Source organism: Falco cherrug, chromosome 13, assembly GCF_023634085.1.
Source record: "Falco cherrug isolate bFalChe1 chromosome 13, bFalChe1.pri, whole genome shotgun sequence".
NCBI classification, from domain to species: domain Eukaryota; kingdom Metazoa; phylum Chordata; class Aves; order Falconiformes; family Falconidae; genus Falco; species Falco cherrug.
The window spans coordinates 16,679,060-16,700,119 of record NC_073709.1 but is presented as its reverse complement, the minus strand read 5'-3'; the positions used below and the strand labels follow the sequence as shown (position 1 = coordinate 16,700,119).

At 38.3% G+C, this 21,060-nt stretch overlaps 1 protein-coding gene across 4 annotated transcripts in view; it reads right to left on the bottom strand.

Annotated features, from left to right (window-relative positions):
* DAAM2 (dishevelled associated activator of morphogenesis 2) overlaps positions 1 to 21,060 on the bottom strand; it is a 206,260-nt gene that overhangs the window by 77,711 nt on the left and 107,489 nt on the right. For all 4 annotated transcript variants that reach the window (XM_027801195.2, XM_005436279.3, XM_027801193.2 and 1 more), the window contains one exon: positions 3,860 to 3,934. In XM_027801195.2, the coding sequence (XP_027656996.1) occupies positions 3,860 to 3,934 (75 nt within the window). The remainder of the gene's footprint in view (positions 1 to 3,859; positions 3,935 to 21,060) is intronic.

Here is a 21,060-nt window from a genome sequence, read left to right as displayed (position 1 = left end):
AAAAGCACTGATTAATTCCCACACCTTATCCTGATAGCTAATCGTTCCCCTAAGTTGCTGGGAAGGAAAATACAAGACCAAAATGACAGTATGTGTGAGAAAAGGGGGGGGTAGGAAGGCATGAACTAGCTTCAGCAATACACTGCTTGATAGACCAAGCTTAACTTAACAATCTCACACAAATTAAATGAAAGAAGAAAGATGCAAATAAAATAAATAGTGAAAAAGTAACCTGGATGTTCTGATTTTTCATGATAGTCCAAGCTATTTTTTAGGTCTTGTCTAAAATAATAACTAACAAAGTGTTATCATTATTGAAATCATTCCCAGTTCATAAACAAATACAGGTAAAATTAAAAACAAAATTCGATTAAAAAAATTTGTATTGCATACCTAATATAATACACCTGGACAATACTACTCTAAAACTTTCTTTTTTCAAAGAAAACAAATCAGTTGGAATTTAAGGTGCACCACATCTCTAGCTACATTAAGGCTGAACTAAGAGAATATACTATGAATCATAAAGTATGAATAGATGTATTTGAAAAACCTGAACTTTTAAGCATATAAGTAACATAGATGTCACCTAACCCAGATGGAGGAGAAGTTTATCATCTACCTGCTAAAATCTGCTGAAAGATACATATTTTTAATGTCCTGTCAATCTGCTCTGCCCTGAACAAATGCTTCCTTCGTCAGGGAAAAAGCCTTGGCTACAGTTGTATTTACTAATCTTGACCTCTGTCTCATACTCTCAACTGAGCCATCTCTCCAGAAAAGCTGGATCTGCAACCACTGTTCACCTGCAAGTCTCTCTGTGGAAAAGCATACACAGACAAGCTCATAAAAGCGACATGGTGCTGTCAGAAGTTTTCCTCCCCAGTAAAGTGAAGGTTCTGTTTATTTGTGCTGCCAAGCAGACTGTCATGGGGTGAGGAGGGCAGGAGCCAGGGAGGTTTCTTTACATGTGGTATTTGAAGGGCAGCTGCTCCATTTTTAAGAAAAGAAGTTTTGTGTGTTGATGAATCAGCAGATGACAATGACCTTGATAATGGAAATGGTCTCTAATTGTGGGTGTGCAACCTGTATTATTTATAGCATGCAGACATCAGAGGACTGAGCAAATTTGGAGGCTCCTTCTTCTAAAGTAGACATCATTAGCAGCTGTCTCTTCCTTTTAAGGGCTGGTCTAGAAGACAGTCTACCAACGATCTGCTTGGCCCCTTTTAGTCAGGCTACCTGAAGGATGGGACGGTCCCTCCACAGGAATTGCACACTACAGACTAATAAAGAGATCCACTTTTATTGTCATACACACTTCTGAGAACTGGGTTTAAAAACTACTGCAGTCAAAAAAGTCAGAGCAACAGAAATAATTGTGGGAACAGAACTGTGCCTAAAATGCACAGCTTTTTGAACTGGACCAGGAATCTGTGACCTAAAGTGCTACCTAACATAGTGGTCTCAGGTTACAAGTAGGGAATGTCAAACACGTCAGAAATCACCACATTGCTCTCAAGCATAATCTATGAGAGGCAGATATGATGGGTAATACTGTAGCGTGTCTTTTGAGAAAATGATCCCTGAGCACAGGGGCCTTGGCCTGCTGAAATCCACAGAAAGATACTTAATGATATCGGCAGGATAAGGGGGCCATTCCATCTTATTGGAGGGTGGGAAGAACTTTTTTGCCAAGCTAGTATATAAAAAAGAAATTAATAATTAAGAGCATATAGAAAAGGACATGAAAGCTGTGAGTGAAAAGATTCTTATGCCATTAATTCACAGGAGACACAAAGATTAAATTTTATTAAAAAAACGGGATTTAAGGCATGTTAAACTAACGCTTCTGTGATTATTGCTACCATTTCAACTCTAATACTTCTTGTAGTATTTCTAATTAAAATATTATAATACCTGATAGTGCCCTAGAGACACAAGCTGAAATAGACTGGACAGTGTCAGGAAGCAACATAAAACATGTTTTTCTTTCACTAGTTCTGAGCCAACTACACTTGGATGCATTTTTAAAAAAACAACAACACAAAAACAAAAACCCCACCACTAAATTTAGGACTGAAAATATAAGGGACCCAAAATAACCATTTGAAAGTTAAGAATCTCAGAGGTCTAAATAATAATGAATAGAACATGTATTTTAAAGTATGTTGGAACTGGTTCTCAGCTGTATTACTCCAGTTTTCCACTGTGAAATCAAGTCAACTAAGTTTCACCTGCCTAAAAACAAAGCAACAAAGTGGTAAATCAGAAGCAAGGGTTTTAACCCCAGTGCGTCTTCTCAACACTTAAAACATCGGAGTAAATCATAAGGCTTGAAGCCAAAAAAAAGTTATCAATCATTCAGTGCTGAGGCAAACAACATTACCAGGGCTGGTGTTTATTGGTGCTCTTAAAACATGTTTAAAATTAGAAGCATAGGCCAAAATATAGTCTCATTCCATGGAACTGCTCCAGATTTGCAATAGTGGTGTGTACATATTCACTCCAGGTTTACATCAAAATCATTTAAAAACTAATCCAAAAGTCACTGAAATCAATGGAAAAACTTTCTCCAGATTCAAGAGGCCTTGGATCAAATCCTACCAGAAGTATTTGGCTCAGTGACATTGCAAGGTTTTATACTTATTTTTTTCCTTAATGGCCCTCATAGAGCAAATTTGTTTAGTCAGGAAATCAAAGCACAGTGCCATGCCAGTCACAAAAGCTCAACCTTTTTTCTCAAAACAAGTCCATATTCTTTCTACTCCATTACTCTGCCCTAAGAAAATTGGCATGAAAAAAGGTGATCATGTTGTTAGTTCATGACTCACAGTAGAAAGCAGCTTGTCTTTTATCCTCTTACAGTGAGTTATAATAACTTGTAAATCTTGATTTTTTTTTTTTACTGAGCAAGACATATTTCACCGTGAAGAATGCATTAGTAAGTACTGACACATATAGCATTCATTAAGGCATTATTTAGATGAAATTATTTTATAGCTCATAACCATGATACAAAAGGTGCAGAGAAGCCTTTAGAAATCAAACATAAAATGTAAGTAAATAAACAAACTTATGATGCAGGAAAAGAATTCTACCATCACTTCTGCACAACTGCCAAAAAAAGCTGAGTATACATTGCATATGAATAATTGCAGGCAAAATTTTACTATAAAAACAGTAAAAGGATCAAATTTCAAAATAAAAGATCTGCCATATCAAAGGAGATCAGTAGACACTACATGCAGGTGTTCTGCTTCTGCTGGTGACCAGCTCTACTGGATGCTTCAGATGAAGAGACATATTACACAGTTATTGAACAAAGGTAATTAAAAAGTTTTCCTCAAATATCTTGTTGACCTGTACTGATGTCTAAGGTGTTACAGCCTTATGTTTCTCTATTTATCTGCTCTTATATAATTGGATATTATTTTACACAAACAACTACCTTTCCTTTAATTCTTCTGCTAAACTAATAACCTCAGTGTTATTTTGTAGGTTAATTAGAAATCAATTTGAAACCATACAACAAAGCAAAACTTTACGTGTTTTTCAAATAGTTGCTTTTCTGATTCATCAAATATTATTTTGGATTTTCACTCCAGTATCTAATTTGATTGCCTTCAGTGCTCAGTATTGCAGAAATAAAACCTGAAAATGTTTATGGTGTTTTCTAATCTATTCTTCTGCTAGAGCAGGGCTCTTTCTTAATACAGATACTCATCTTCTTTCAGAAGTTCTATTTTAAATCAGTCATGCATTTGGGCTAACATTCTTCTCCTTTGGGAACTTCCACCTAAAGAAACACATCTTTATGGTAGGAAGTCTTCCCTGCTTTGCAGGAAAGGTAACTTACTGCTGCCATTGAATTGATGCGGTCAATGTAGTAATCTGGCCAGCTGGTAGCAAGTTTATTAGGATCTTCTTGTTCCTGGAACAGAAAGTTAAACAAGGTTACACAAGGAGCCTTTACAGGATGAAATGCCACTGTAGAACCACCTGGGATTCTTCACTGCACTGCTTTTTACGGTGGTATCTCCCCCCACATGCACATAAATGTGTGGCACTTATTACAAACATTTCTGAAAGTGTAATGTTAGCACTATCACCATGGTGTGTAAGATTAAAAAGAATCCCCTTCAGCTAAGGTTATTAAACACAGAATAATAACGTTTGATGGAGACACAGTTATCCTAGGCATCTAAGCAGCAACCCTCATTCCCTTAAAAAATACTGTGTTTCCAAGTAGAAGGATAGCTCCTTTACAGATAATGGGTTTATATTTTGTAGCTTTATATTGACAACCTTACAAATTATTTTGCCTCTCTACTGCTAGACCAATGGTGGGATTCACTGAAGGGGTTTAACATCTGCTATGGAGAAAAAAACCACCACTAAAATCAAGTCAAGGAACCTGAAAAGAAGCCAAAAGACTGCCTCATTTCAATGTGGTAAACCAAAAAGAAGGTTAGATTGGACATTAGGAAGTATTTCTTTACTGAGAGGATGGTCAAAGACTACAACAGGCTTCCTGGAGAGGTGGTCAATGCCCCAAGCCTGTCAGCATTTAAGAGGCATTTGGACAATGCCCTTAATAACAAGTTTTAGCTTTTGGTCAGCCCTGAAGTGGTCAGGCAGTTGGACTAGATGATCAGTATAGGTCCCTTCCAACTGAAATATTCTATTCTAAAAAGTTAAGCACAACCTCAGAACACCCAAGGAAACAGAACAGCACCCCCTCAATTACAGTAGGAGCAGTATTAATCCTTCTATTCCTACTTCCCAAATAATCCACCTGAAATCATCTTCGCTAGACTAAGCTCAATCAACCTCAACTTCCAAAAGAAGACCTACCCCTACTTAGGAACCAATTCTTTCTTGTTCCTGGGCTGCTCAATGAAAATGAGATTTTATTCTAATGGGTCTATTCATTTCTAGGTAAGTGTAACAGTCACTGGCAAAATAAGGATTGGTTTCTAGGATTCTAATTTCCCATTATAAACTACGAATAACTCATATTAAGACTCCTAGCAGATGGTAAGAGATTACCACTTGACTAAGGACATCTAAGGATGTCCAGTGATGTATGAACACTCTGTGGATCTCACCAATGTTTTCTACATATGAATGCTTACTTATACTAGAAAAGTTACTCTGGAAGATATACAGAACAATATTAAATGTTTAGGTCTATCATAGAACCTTAGCTATTCCAGAACTGTTTGATTTAAAGATGAGAAATAGCTCTACATGCCCCCTGCTGAGCCACATTCAGAAAACACCTTGTTAGCTGACAGGTTCCTGCCAGGCCACATACCAACACATTGCAACAATTCTGCACAAATCAGAATTACTAAATGAGTATCTCCATTCACGATACTGACAAAACAGATTTGTCCCCATCTAGCAAAGGACTGCAGTACAGGCACATCCTAGACAGATCACAACTCTTTATTCAGCTCTTGCATCCAGCTGAACTATTAAAAAGAGCAGAAGACTTAAACAAACCATCACATAGTAACTACCTCTATATGAAATATATGAGAGGCTGACAAAGTGGCAGGAGATAGCAATTACATCCACAGCTGCCATGCACTCACCACCTCATGATAATAAATGGTGAATTAAGAACAAGGTGACTTTCTCAAATTGAGTGAGAAGTTCTACTGCTTTTCCTTTCTTCCCTTTCCCGGCCAGAGTCAGCAGGAATCTGATGGACCCAAATCTATGTCAAATGGCACATTACAGAAATATGCAACTCCCTACAAATAGTCAGTTAGAATTGCCACACCATGTTATTGGCAAACTGTCTTTTGCTGCCCCTTTTCTATGTAGAATATCTAGTGGCAATGATAACCTTGACAACGGTTTCTCACTTGGCAGACCTTAACCTCCTGTGCAAATGTCAATATATGACCTTGTTGATGGAAAAATAAAGAATACAATACATAAATACAGCATTGCTTTTATAAGATAATCTTATCATCCCCAAAGAAAACAATATAGATGGGAAGCTAATCCAGAGGTAGTGAAGTAAGGTCAATTTGCAAGGAACCAAGGTGAACCACCAATGTGAAATACAAAGTATGCTCATATGCCCTTCTGATTTTTTTCTCTGCACAGAATTATAAAAGTCCAAGTGACAACTATAATTGTTTCAGAGTACAGGCGACAAGAACATTATCAGAACAAGGAATATGTCTGTTCCCTGTAGATCCATCCTTTACATCCCAAATTAAGCTACAATACTTTTTCTCCTGAAAATTATTTAGAGAAAAGAAAAAGGTACAGATGCTGGAATGCTGCAACTAACCTTTCTAGATATCTAGTTTAGACATTCAGGCTGAAAAGCATCAGGATAGATACACTAAAAAAATCAGCATTGTGAATAATTTCCTACCTGAACCCAAACCATTAGACATTTCACAATCAGAACGAAGCATAAGATGACTCTGATCCCCTAACATACGTCTTTAGCTTGGCAAATAAGATAAGGTCCTTGGTATACCCTGCATTTGACCATTCTCCATCCACTACAAATTGGTCTGAACTCTGAGTCTGTGTGTCTTATGCTTTGGTTTTGTTTTTAATTAGAATTGGGAGAAAATTGGTTTCAGTGGAACACAACAAGTGTAAGCTTTTTTTCCTGAGCTAAAGCCCAGACTGAAGCTGTACATTGCTGAGGTTAAAAAAGTTTTAGCGGATACTCCACTAAGCATTCCCCACTTTCTGAAATTATTTCAGCCCAGAAGCATATTAAGCAGAAAAGTCCACCTAATTTCAGTGGTCCTCCACATTCCTTGCTCAGACCAGAATTTCATGGCTGTCCACGTATGCTTTACTTCACTGGAATAAATGTGATTATGTACTTAAAACCTGGCACACTATTTCTTTTATGAAGCCCCAGAAAGCTACTTATACTTGGGATGAACATGTAGATTTTTATTCAGCCCCATGAAATCATTAGGTGGCACACTGCTATTTATAGCGATCACCTGGGCAACATTTTCAAAAGAGGGACAAGTTCACATCTGTAGCATTAGAGCCACCAGAAAAAAAATATGTTGTTGCCTAAATTATGTGAGTTCTGCCTATGGAAAGAAATTGCTGTACTATGTTTCCTTTCAGAGAGGGGAAGATAAGCTGAAAATGGAAAGCAATTTATTCAGGGCATGTGTGGGTGTGTGTTGGGGGGGAGTGGAGGGAGCAACAACAGGGTGTTGGGGGGGTTGTGTGTTTTGTTTTGAATGTCTTCAGGGTTTTGACCCTAAAAAAAAACCTCAGACAAAACTCCAAGGCAACTTGACGATAATGGCAAAACCCTTCCCTTGCTCCAGGAGACACAGAGAAGTGGGGGAAAGAAGGAAAAAAAAAAAAAAAAAAAAGCTAAATCAAAATAAGAGGCCCTAATATACAATGCCACATAGGTATCAAAAGCTGGAAACAATAACCCATCTGTATAAGGGAAAACATTAACTGAAGGAATCTATTAAAGCAAAGCCGTCTTTTAGCTCCTTGAATACTGTAAATACTATACTAAAAAACAGACGTCAGCTTGTGGACTTTATAAGGGGCCATATCATTCTTCACTGCAGTAATAAGTATGTAACTGCTGTGAAAACAGGATCTTGATACTATACAAGCCTGCAGTATAGCCAAGGTATTATATAGGCTTTGACACTAACTTGGACAGGCTCCATGCCTTGGTGGAAAGTGGAACTTATGACTTCATTCCAAATAGGACTTAATGGAGTTCTGCAAATATTTGGACCATCTGAACCAATCAGAATGAAACAAAATTAAAAAAAAAGTATTGTGTGCACAGCTCAGCTGATCCTGAAAGCCTTTTCGTAAATCCTCAGAGACCTGATCCATTGGGTAAGCTGTTCTCTAGAGAGCAGAGACCTTTAGTGGATGCCATGTCAGTGGGACACGCATTTGCAATACAAAGACTGCCATAAGAGGCATAATCAAGAATTATAAACCACTGTCTTTCTTACAAAACTTTCTACAAAGAAGTGCCAAACACTAGTGTTACAGAAATCATGTGGGAATGCCAAATATTCATGGCTGAGTGGATCATGAAAATGAAGGACGTGGTTTCTGAGGTGGCTGCTTCTTTCAAGATGATTTTAGTCTTGAAAGAAACAGCACAGGGAAAGGCTGAACAGTAACTGCCGACACTGAAGCTCTTTTGTGGTGAGCGTTGGGTTTCAGTTTCCAGTGATGACACATTGGTATTTTACTCTGCACCAAACGGACCCCAAACAATGTTGAGCAGTTCTCTAGAGCTTGTCCTGAAAATCTGAGCATGTCGAAGCAGTCAGAAATACATCCACAAAATTAGCAACTTTACAAAGCTTCTTTCCTGCAGATGGAGATAGGGAGACACAAATGGTGATATGACAACTAAAACTCAACCAGGAAACCACTAGCAGAATTAGGACAGACACTGATCTGACACTGAATCCAACACTCTCTTATTTCCACTATCATTTATATCAGGTTGGTTTTATGCAATGTAGACAAATCCGAACTCCCTAGGTCCGAAAGGTCCTTGGCATCCCTGGATGTCCAAATATTACAGACATTGCCTGTACCTGCACACATGCCCCTGTGATAAATTGCCAGGGCTGATGACTCATGAAGCCTTCTAACGTGGAAATTAAAATAACACTTCATTAAAACCTTAAAATTTTTCTTGGGCAAGGAACCATGACTGAGTTTCACTGAGTTTCTCTCTATATCAATAAAAACAGCATGCAAACACAGATGAAGACCATGAAATGAGGCTACTGTAATATAAATTCCTGTTCCAGCTTGTTCGCTGTATCATGTCCAGACAATATATGCTCAAGTTTATACTTGGGTCACAAAGAATCGTATTTTCTTGCAAAAGCCACATTATGGTTAGCATGGTTCCTCCTCTCAACAGCCTGAACACATTGTTCTAGCACCTCACAGAGCTGAAAGACAGGTTATTTTACCTGGTGTGAAGGGTCAGCATCATCACATACAGTTCAGAAAATAAATCATGGATTTCAAGTCATTAAAGAAAGTATTACCACCTTTTGAGAAAAAGTTAAATATGTTATTTGCCATACTGAGTAAGTCCCTACAGCTATTTTTTTCATATTTCCAGCTAAAAGGCAATGGGAATTGGGATCCTGATTACAAATAACTGGGGAATCTGTGATTTTTTTTAATTTTTTTTTTGGTAATGCCAGTTCACTGAAACTTAAACTTTTAACATGACTTACATTAATTGAGATGAAAACTTTGCTGGATAAAGATTCTCTGCTTCTGGATGAAGCCCTCCCACACTCTTCAGAACAACAGCTTAGCTGCTAAAATGTTCATCTGAGCTGTGTAGCATTCAGACTCATGTCCACGTTCTGTTTTAAAGGTGCATGAGCCTTGCTCTCCACATGAATATTCTGGCCACTATAAACAAGATGGGGTTTTTGGTTGCTTGGAGAGTGGAAGATGGTTATCACTTGTGCTTCATTTCCCGCAAGTGCCACCCTCCTCCAGATAATTTTAAAAAAGACTCAACTTATCACAACATCTGCTATTAATGTTAAATACAGTACAATCTTGTAACACCTTGCACTCTGTCAAAGGTCCTGAAAGAAATTAACATATTAGACTTTTTTAGTCTTTTTTCCGTGAGATCAGCAAAAACAGGGAAAATGGGATGCAGGCAATTAGTTCACAGTTACACAGGAAATCTGTAGCACAGCCAAGAATCAATCCACATTAAGTTGTACTGCACTCTCATTCAAATCACAGTTCTCCCTTTTTCCACAACAGACTTACTGACTTTTCTTCATTTTAAAAATTTCAGCTTTCAAAGAAATGTTTACCTGTTCATTAACACCCTGTCCATCCTATTGGTTGTGTCTCAGTTCAGAGCAGCCAAAGTTGCAATAAAAAGCACTTTCATTAAAAGACACAAAATGTCTTTGATCTGCTGTGGGATGAAATACTAATTCAGAAGTGGAACTAAAATACTTCTAAGCTTTTCAGACAGTTTACGCCTCCAAAAAGCCAACCAGGTCCCAAGAGATGCTAATTTTGAAACAGGACAGACCATAGGACTGAGCCATTCACTAGACAGATGTGGTCACTGCTCCATTTCTCAGACTCCATGACTAGCATTTACACAAATATTCTCAGGGTTTGGGGGAGGGAGCTATATCCAAGCATTTTAAACACAATTTACCCGGAGTGAGAAATACAAACATTACTTCTCTCCCTGGAATTAAGCTATTGATGTGCAGATAACAACCCCCCTGCTGTAAAAGTAGTCTACTGTATAACTTACTGAAAGGGAATATTAATTAATTACCAGCTGGAGCATGCAACTGAAGAGTTCTAATTGCCTCTCATAAAGGTCAGATATAGCCATACATGCTTCCAGTTCACTGGATTATGACACAGGAATATTTTACCTAACAAACCACCAGTGGTGGTGTTCTTTTGTTTTATTTCTTTGCTTCATTTAGCCTGATCTCTGTCCTGCTGTCGGTGATTTGATGGACCTAATAATGACCTCTGATGCTGGTTACTAACCAGACTTTCAAAGAAGAAATCAAATATTTCTGTTGTTATTTATATCACAAAATACCTTATACTGCCAAACTGTGGAACTCACTGCCACCAAATGCAGCAAAGACTAAAAGCATAAAAGTGAAAAAGGGATACATTTATGAAGGATGAGGGTTTCTTCTTAGATTTTTTTTTTTTTATAATACTGAGAGAAGCTACAATGCTGCTGAAAATCACCAGCCTTTAGACATTAAAATAGACCATCAGTCATTCTTGAAAGATTGTTTGCCCTACCACAAGCTAAAAATCTTTCCATCAAGTTAAATATATGATTTGTTTTGAACTGCTTATTCCATCCGTCACTTTTTTTTTTGCTTCCCAAGAGCTCATAGATATAGCAACTCTAGAAGCTGTACATTGTATGTACATGATGTGTCCTTTTCAACCTCATCTAGTACTCAAAACCACTTAAAATTAATTACTTCTAATTAGCATTACTCTAATGGAGATGTAGGCCATGCTTTTGTTTCTTATCTTCCAGAAAACAAGCCAGATCTGTTGCATGCATGCACAGCGATAGTTTCTCACTGAAAATAGACTCTAATGTCATACCTGGCAGGCAGAAAGGTTGTTGGTGCAACGTTCTGGGTTTAATATAAGAATTAATCTTTCTGAAACCTCAGAAGTCTTCACCACAGATTTTCATGAACTGTATAGTTGTAGTGTTTAAACCAAGATTAAGTTATACGTATAATAAACATGTCTAGCAGAAAACTTACTACCGATTACTGATGAAGAGGATCTCATTTCAAGACAGATTTAAACTTGCTGCCAGCAATGACTGCATCCTCCTCCTCTTATTTACAGATCATACAAGCATGCTTGTCCCTCTTCAAACATATTTAGCCCTGCTGTAGGATGGGGATCCCACCATCACCAGACAATAAGTTATGGGTAAAGTGACCAAGAGGACAACTTGTCCTTATATGTACAGAACTACTTAAATGTACAGCTGCGGCCCCACTGAATTACCCAGCATCTTGAGCCCTCAGGACAAAGCTTAGTTGCCAAATGGAAGTCTACCAGTATTATGCATTGCTCCTCCATGGAACATTTTACCTTTGCCATGGAACTTGGCCTCTTGTTGGGTATCTTCTCCTGACCTCTTTCTGCCTAAAGATCATTCTGTCCTACTAGTTGAAGTCCATACTTATGTTTAAAACCTCTTATATGCTCTACTTTTCACAAGCCCCAAATAAATCAACTGATATTTTGCATTTGATAAGTGTAATCTAATTAATGAGCTGCCAAATAAGGCAATTCATGAATTCCCTGCACATCCAGTGAAGAAGTTCTCAGGAGCCTACCTTCCCTCAGCCTATTCTGTATACTTCTTTTGGAGGTGAAGGGACATGTTCATTATGGAAGATCCCACCAGCAGGTCAGTTCATGATCATTCTATTCTGGGGGTCTTCAGGAGAAGACAAAACATTTCTCATGGACACAGCCTGCTCTACAAGTGTGTGGCTGTGGACTCAAATTGTATTCCTGAACCACAGCTCTGTCCCTACAAACCTGCAGCAAGCTTGAGGTCAGGGTCAAGGTTCTGCAGTAGTTCCTGTCGCAGGTGAAGCCAATAATCTGTCACTATCCCCAAAAATCCTAAGCAGCAGCAGTGGGACATACTCTACTGCTTTATTAATATCCAAGCTCTGCATTGTCCCTACTGCTTTTTACTCTGTGTTGTGTTATGTGAAAGTACTGTGTGTACCTTTCCATTCTAGCATTAACCCTGTTCAGCTTATAGTCAATATGGTGGCAATACAGAAAGGGACTCTTTCCTCACATGTCCAGCTTACCTTGTTCCCATTCCAATAACATTGTTTTCAGCTGTAGCCTTACCCCACCAGTATTTATGTCACTTGGACTGTCTCATTCTTTAGGCAATGTGAAAAGCCACAGGAGCCCAGCCTGTGTAACCGAGCCTCCTGTCTGTCACATGCCTGCACTTTTTTGTCCTGCTCTATCTCCAGCAAGCAACCACTTACAATCTTTTCTAAATAAATTGAAGTCACCTACCATTCATGGCAGTCACCCTGCATGTTGCTTGATGATGGCAATGAAATGTCACTAACTATGCTCAAAGACACATGGAACTACCTACCTAGAGCCAGCACAGATAACTAGGGCATGTCCTTCCAGGAGCACACATAGGATTTGTAAATGGCAAACTCTGAAATGTTTCTCTTCACTGTCCACAACATGTCCACTAACTGTTTTTCCAGTAACACTGCTGCTTGGTCCAGTTCACTTCTGCTCTGGGCCCTTTGTTAAGAGTAGTGACAGTTGGATGGTCAGAACAGCCACGTATTTTTTGTCTCACTTATTTAACCCCAGTCACTACTGAAAGAACAGTAAAGCTAGGAGCTGTTGGATAGGTAAATAAAGGGAATAAACAGAGACTGAGAGACTCATGGCTTTTAAGTAGTTAACCCAATATTTTGAGTGTATCCTTCAGTTGCTTTGTCTATTTCTCCCCTTTCCATAAACTCAAGTAAAGCTTTTCTTTCTCCCAGCTTCCATTTCTCTCACCTGTTACATCTGCAAAATGTTTGGGATGCCAGGTACTTTTCCACAGATGACTGAATATCATGGAAGACAATGTGACTTTCACCTCAGTTCAGGTGTGTAGCTGAAACTGTCACATCTGACTGTAATGAAAATTAAACAATTCTCCAGAACAGTAGAAGGAAATCTCTTCCTTTTCACGGCTGTCACTAGATCCTGGTAACAATTATTTACTGTGCCCGTTTCTAAACTTTTCACTGAAAAGACAGGCAATTCAGCAACTTTTCTGGATCAGTATTCACTGGCTTTTGAAAGGCCATTCAGTGAAATTCAGAATACAGAGGAGAGTGGTAAGCCCTGCGTTTCTGCCAGATCTGCTTCTCACATACCAGGGAAATATGCTAGTTATTTACATATTCTTTGCTCTTGCTTATCCACCTAAGACAAATCTGAACAGTGAGAACTGCATTGTACACAGTTTATTATTATTATTATTACATGCCATCAGCAGGACTGAATCATATTTGGATTGTGGAGACCCAGAACTTTTGCAAAAGGACAGACAAGGACAGAATATAATCTAGTGGCAGCAACTAAATCATACAGTCAGCATTTACACGTACTTCCCATACAGTGGAATTAGATTGCTTACCATTTTTTTTTTCTTAAGTACAGCAAATTACACCATTTTAGTAGGATGACAGCTGGATAAATGTTTTCTTTTTTTTTGTTTTTTCTTCTTCTTTTTCTCTTTTTTTCCATGGTAGGGTCAAATCTGCTTCCACTGAGCTCTCCCATACTCCCACAGAATGCAAGCCAAATGTGAAACACAGCATTAGGCATGATGATGACAATTTTCCAACTATCACTGTATAAACTCAGGTCTATTTTGGGTCTGATTTTTGAGAAGTGTTGAATGCTAACTTCAACCAGAGCACTAGTAGCACACCTGAAAAAGTTGGAACTTCAAATTCTACAACTCAAATTCTACATACACAGAATATCTATAGCAAATACCATGGCAAGTTTATGGCATTTATGTCTTCAGCAGTTTGAACAAACAAGCCAGGAAGGCATTTTCTGAGCAACAGCTAACCTTTCTTGTTGGAGAGAGAGAGGGAGAGGAAGGAAGAAACTAAAAATATTCCATGCTGTTCCCATGGGGGGGGCAGGGAAGAGAAGACTTTTTCAATTATACATAAATAAATACATAATTTCAAGGCCCTGACCTAAAATAACCTCTTATACCAGGATAAATAAATGTGTCTGTAACTGTTAGCATTGCAGCATGGAAAACATAAACCAAGTAAAATGAATGATTTGGAAAAACTCCTTATCTCCTCTTATGTCTGCTACAATGTGGTCTTTTAGGTATCGTGATTTCAAGCTATGATAAAGGTATACCAGCAGAATTGTGCAAACATTTTTCCTTCCTTGACAACAGATTTATCCTTTAAACCACCACAAGAGTGACTATAAGAAAAAAGAAATTTTAAGAGGAATCCCTCACATCATTAAGGCTACTATATTTTTTCTCAAAGTAACCACTTCAGAATATTTGCTATAGAAGGGAAAATATCAAGGAAGAAAAAAAAGATTACAAGATTACAGGAACTTAATGATAAACCATACAAAATGCCCAATATTTCTTCTCAGGTTTGCTGACTTACAAAGAATAACGGGGTCAACATCAACAAATTTATACTTATGTGAGATGAGAAAAAAAGCCTAAATTCATTATATGGAACTATAAAAAAATAAGATGGTGTCTTATATGAATCTCAACTTTTATTCTTCCAGTAAGAACACATTCTCTGTGTTAAATTATGTAGAAGGAAATATATATCATCTTAGGCTTTATTTTACACAGTATTAACCATGTTGCCCAAATTTGGGAGCTACTTCTTCAGCCTACAACACACATTAACAGGTGCCATTAATTAAACAGCTCTTTCACATTGAAAAGACCCAAGCATACTGCTAATCAGGAAATGTGTGCATTTGCTGCATAAGTGACACTCTTGCTGCACTTTGTTGTTTCCCATTATGTCCTGTGCTTTTCATAGGACAGTTTCCGAATTTACTGCTCTAAAACCTACTTGCATTAATAACAGAGTAATTTTTGAAGCCATATGCCTGTCTTACATACCTAGACTAAAGATATTGGAATGACCCAATGTTAGCATCAAGCTAACAAATCATCCCAAACATATGAGCATGAAGTCATTCTGTTAACAGAAAAAGGAACAGATGCTGGTGGGAAAAAAGCAAGTTAACTCCCCAGTTGCTGGCAGTTTCCAAACATCCAGCTGAAGGAGTCCTGCGGTTTGCAAAGGGCAACATCCTCCCACTGTGACTTACCAGTGTTACAAGACTTCCACTGAGCCATAGGCTAGCTGAAAGCAAGTCTATTTTCAGAGAATTCATTTGAGAAATTCCACGTCAGACTACACCAGGATGCTCCTGAACTAAGGAAGTCATGCAGTCACTTAGACCAAAAGCAACCATGGATTGCAGGCACTGGGAGTGAACCAAACTGCATCTTCTGCCACAGCCTACTTCAAGGAGTTGGTCTCATAGCAATAATACAGGAGATAGTAGGTTTCACAGAGCCTTACTCTTGCCCCCTTTCTTTTTGGGGCCATACAGCTGCTTTCCTAGTTTGATTTATGGTGAGTTCAGAGAATCACAAAAGAACTTAGAGTGCAAAGGGCCTCAGACAGAAGAGACCTGTTCAAAGCAGAGCTAATTTCAAAGTTAGATCAGGTTGTTCAGGTCATTTTCAAGGTTTGAATACCAAGTTAAATTAACATGTTCACTGAAGAGCTGAGCTCCTGCCACAAAATTCTAAAGCATTGGTAGGAAGGGAAACAATTTTCTGATACACCAAAGACTTCAGATAAAGTCTAGTCCTCCAGCTTCAATGTGACTTTGGGTGGGCTTTGCCCTGTGGCCATAAGATATCCTCATCACTTAGCCAGCAATACATTCGCACTAAGCACTCAAAGCCCCACATAGCTTCTTCAGCCTCCTACTGTCTACTTTTGCTTTTAGGCTATCACACATGCTGTGTGCATTTTTCAGACTTCCCAAGAGAAACGAGAGTAGAAGCACCCACTCATGTACCCACCCACACTCCCTCCAAAAATTTCATGCAAAACTGGGAGAAAAACTCTCCTAAAGTCACAGGCAAGACTCATCAGACTGGGACTCCTTACAAATGGCTTCTCAAATACTGCAGGAAATCATGTTTGCTGCTCCCAGATACAGCGTGTGGAATAACAACTCTAAAGAAGGGAACTTATAAGGGACATGTTAAATGCTCCTTATAGCTATAAATCTATAACCAAAACACTTTAATATACAAATCAATAACAGACTCTGAAAGTATTTCAAAGAGGAAAAAATATTGCATGAAGATAGAATTGAAAACAATACAACTTCAACCCACCCACTTCATTTATTATGAGACAACCACGTGCTTGGCAATCTTCATACAGAAAGGATGAACCCCAAAGGGCTTTCATAGCTCAGATCAGACAATACAAAACCAAAAACCCATGCTCAGACAACACAATGGTGTGATCTTCATCTGGTATATTGTATCACTAAATAAGACCAGATGAAGATCCGTTTTCCCTCTTCTTTAGGGAATATCTACCATCCTCTGAATATCTCCATGTCTATCTTTCACTTTAAAGCAGGAGCCTGAAGAAATGAACACTTCCCTGCAGCAAGACTTGCAGAATTCCTATCTAAATAGAACAGAGGTAATGCAGCCTCCTGCTATTAGAACCTCCATACGAAGTGTTAAATGCAAAGAAAAGACGTCAGGGTTTTTTGAAGAAAAGCCCTGCTAGTTCACTTTAGCTGAGAAATAACTGCCTTTCAATCTTAACCAAGCTGAAACTACACTTCACAGTGCAAAAAACACAGAACAGAGCAACCCAAGAAGAAGCAGTAGGTGCAGGAACTTTCATTCACTTCAGAAAGTTTTCCCCAAAGGCAACGAAGACTCCAAGTTTTGCATTTACATCCTTCTTCTGCTTCGTCCCTGGTAGGCTAAGGTAATTATATCAAAAGCTACAAAAGCAGCTTAGACTCTTCCAGCAGATTTCATATATATCTTTTATATATACACACACATATATATATGAAATTATATTATACATATTAATTTTTATATTTGTCATTTTAACAGGAGGATGAATTAGAGGTGTAGGGTGAATTGCACTCTCTGGAAGCTGGAACTGTAGCTGAGTTTCAAGCAGGGTTTATAGCAGTAAGATATATATATAGCAGCTTGGGTCTGGATTGGAATTTTTGCTTAGAACTCTGTAAGAGTCTGAAGGCAAGCATGGGCATGGGTGTGGAGGAGAGAAGTATCTTACTTTATATCGAGCTGCACAGTATCAAGCTATACTTTTTATGGTGACATTTTTCTGACAATGTAAACCTCAAGGGCAAAGCTCAAAGAGAAACTCTCAAAGAAAAAAACCCCAGGTCTCACATGTAGACATTATCTTCTTTGATGTTAGATGAAGCCAGCACGGGACCAAAGTGGGAGTTTGTGAAATTGAGCTGCAAATGGTATAAAGACTGCAGTAAAACTATGGAAAGTTAAAGTCTGACTAAGGCTAGGGTTCCCAGGGCATTCTGAAGCCTAATGTAGGGCTGGATGCTGCCCTCATGTTAGGAAAAGGGAACCGAGCAAAAGGTCATGCATCAGTATCTGCTGCTTCTTTGTTGTTTCTTTGTTGGAGAGGTGTAAACCTTCTCCAGAAGTATATCTGGGACCCTCTGCACCTGGACTACAGCTTCACTGGTTTCAGCATTGACCTGTCACCTCAGTCCAAAGGACCTGGACTCCTTAATGATTGTGTAATGCACAGAAGTGCCTTCCACTCCATCACTACTGTTCCTTGCAGCAAGCTCTCCCAAGTCTGGAGACTTCACCACAAAATCCATTCCTACAAGAATACCTTAGAAGACAGAAAGGTGCAGCAAGATAAAACAAGGAACAGTCCCTAAACAGAAAATATATTCAGATTTTTAATATTGCTTGGAAAGGAAAAGGAAAATGGAAAGTGGAAAAGGAATGTTGTATGCAGCCAAGGCATGTGTATATAGTATAGGGAAAGGTGTGAGAGGATGGCATGGCTAGTACATTGCCACAAAGTTTCCTAACTTTGCTACTCTTTCAGGTAGAGAGAAATGCATTTATATATAAACATAATTAATGACAAGTTCTTTGAAAATGTAAAACAATTTAGATCAAAGATTTTAGAACCAAGGAGTTTCCTGGCTCCTATCCTCATATTCAGTTTACTAGTTTTTTCATTCATCAAGTAGATGAAAAATATAATTGACAGATACTAAAAAAGTAATTGCAAAGGATGGAATCACAAGAAAATTCTCATTTTTGCGTATTGGCTGTTACAGCGCAAGGTGCAGATAAATTTTCCTTAGAATTTTTAAAACCTGTTTTTCTATTGCAGAGAAGCCTTTCTCTAGGTCTGTTTCCCATAACAGAAAATGTATAATCAGTTTAAGGATTATAAGCACATACTCCTTTTACAGATGCTCTAAATGCCTCTTTCCAGAAAGCTGCAGTGTGCCCATTATTGCTTCACTACTTGAGCTTGAATAATCTCACTTGAGTACATAAAGCACAATCAAGTCAACATGCAGCTATTCTAGGATACAAGAGAAATCAGAAGAGTACAGAGTAACCCCAAATATCTAGGAAAGCTCAACATAGTTATTAGTATTGTCATTTTTGCTGGGTTTGTTTGTTTGTAAAGAAGCTGTAGGACACAGCTAGTCCTGTTTGACTGTACCTTGGAAAGAGATTTGCCACCAATTTTTCCCTCAAAGAAACACAAAAGTAAATAACCAAACTTGTTTAACTCTGCACAATGTGTGTGCTTCCTACTAAAATCTGCTGAACTTAAGGTTTACAAATTAGTCTCTGGAGGCAGGAAAGGCTATAAAAAGAAAACAACTTGAATTACTTTCCAATAGTAGTATGTCTAAGAGCTTGTAGGATTGTGCAGAAGGCAGTAAGCTATTGCCTGCACAGTGAGGACTCATTCTTAAAAATGCAGACTGCATCCAAAGCTACGTGTGCTGAAGTAGCACAATATCTACTTTTTCTACCCTTCTGGGGATCCCCAGTATGAGCTCATTTACAGGTGAAATAATTGAGCTGACAAATTTTGCTTTTCACATTATTATTTGATCAGTATTTAATGAGATTATGTACTTTACTATCAGTTGCTGGAAAACAGCACTGAATAACAGCAGTTTTCTAAACCCTGACAGCAGAAATTTACAAGTAAATACATCTGAAAGCATGGTCTAGTGCTTGATCTAGTTCCTGCAGAACATACAACTAGTAGGAAATCTAGAGACAATCTTACAGGAAGGAATTACAGAAGTGGCTTATATGTTGTATGCAAGTCTAAATTCCAGCTGATAGTGAGGCATGAAGATTATCCTAAACAAAACCAAAATAAAGTACCTGAACTGGGGGAGGATGTCATCATTTGTATTCTGTCTTCTTAAGACTTTACCTAGAACTCAATATGGTATCATGGGAAATTCATAACACAAAGAGGCAATCTAAAATATGTGTTTTGGGTAGAGGGTGCCATCGGTGGTGACTGAATAATGATTCTTCTGATGCAAATTAAGACAACTGCATCTCTCATTGTCCACCTTGTACTGATTACTGGCAAGGTAGAAGACAGCTGAGACTGAAAACACATTAACACTTTCCAACAGAACAGCCTTTATTCCTTGCAAGTAACTACTCCACAAATAAGAGTGAAACATTCACTATAGCTGTTAGTTGAAGCTGTTCCTTTAGATCAAATCATTGGTGATTTGTTTTTAGTACTAATGCTTTCAGGTATGAACCTAGAATGGCAAAAAGTGGCCAAAGCAATCATGGCTGTAATACTGTGTGAATGCTCCTCTGTAGATACCACCCACAACCATGAAATTTCAATCCAGAACTGAATCTCCTTTGAGAACCATGGAATGTTGACTAGCAAGTTGTGCCACAGGCACATAACTTCAAATGCACAGACATATATGTCTTTCACCTATTTCTTCAGAAATGCTTGGCATCAGAAACAGGTGGAATGAGTTTTCTGATACAATAGTGACTTTCTGCTACTGTATTGGGAACAAGTACAAAAGACCATAGTCAAAGTCTGCCAAGATAAATGGAGTGTGCCTAGAATAATGACTGATCTTCATTTTAGCAAGTGCCATTTGTTTATTTAAGACAGTCCACTAATCTCACCACCTTTGGAGCAAATTAGGCAGCTATGACCTTCCATCACTTTTAGACTAGGAAAGGTATCTGAGATTAATGATTGTGAACAGTTGCCTCAACCTGCACTTCTTGACCTTCTAGTTCACAGTGTTTTCACTTGCCACATTACAAAGCATAGAGCCCTTACTTCCCAGGAAACTCAAAGAACCCAACATCAGCAAGACAGAGCTTTCTGGTGGCTTGTCCTGGATGGCTGGCAGCATTTCGCCAAGTGAGGAACTGGGCCATTTGTGGCTAAAATTAGGTTACAAATTCTTCAGGGAAAGTTAACTTTCCTCTGAAGGCAAGCCTGCAACAAGCTTCTCTGTCAATGTAAAACAATGATGATAGGTGGATGAGGTAGTAGGCTGAGAAGAGAGATATGTCAACACTAATCATCTGACTGCTGGTGAGTGAAACAATGAATAACATGGGACAGTTAAGTTTTCAAATAATTGAAAGTATCTACAATGTAATGAATAGACATCTGGCAACAGTATTCTGTTCCAGTTAGCACATCATTTTGGGTAGCTGGAGTTCAGCTAATGGACGTTGCACTATAAATGCATTATAAAGATTTTCCAGTATGCAGCTTCTTTAACTCTGGAGGTCTT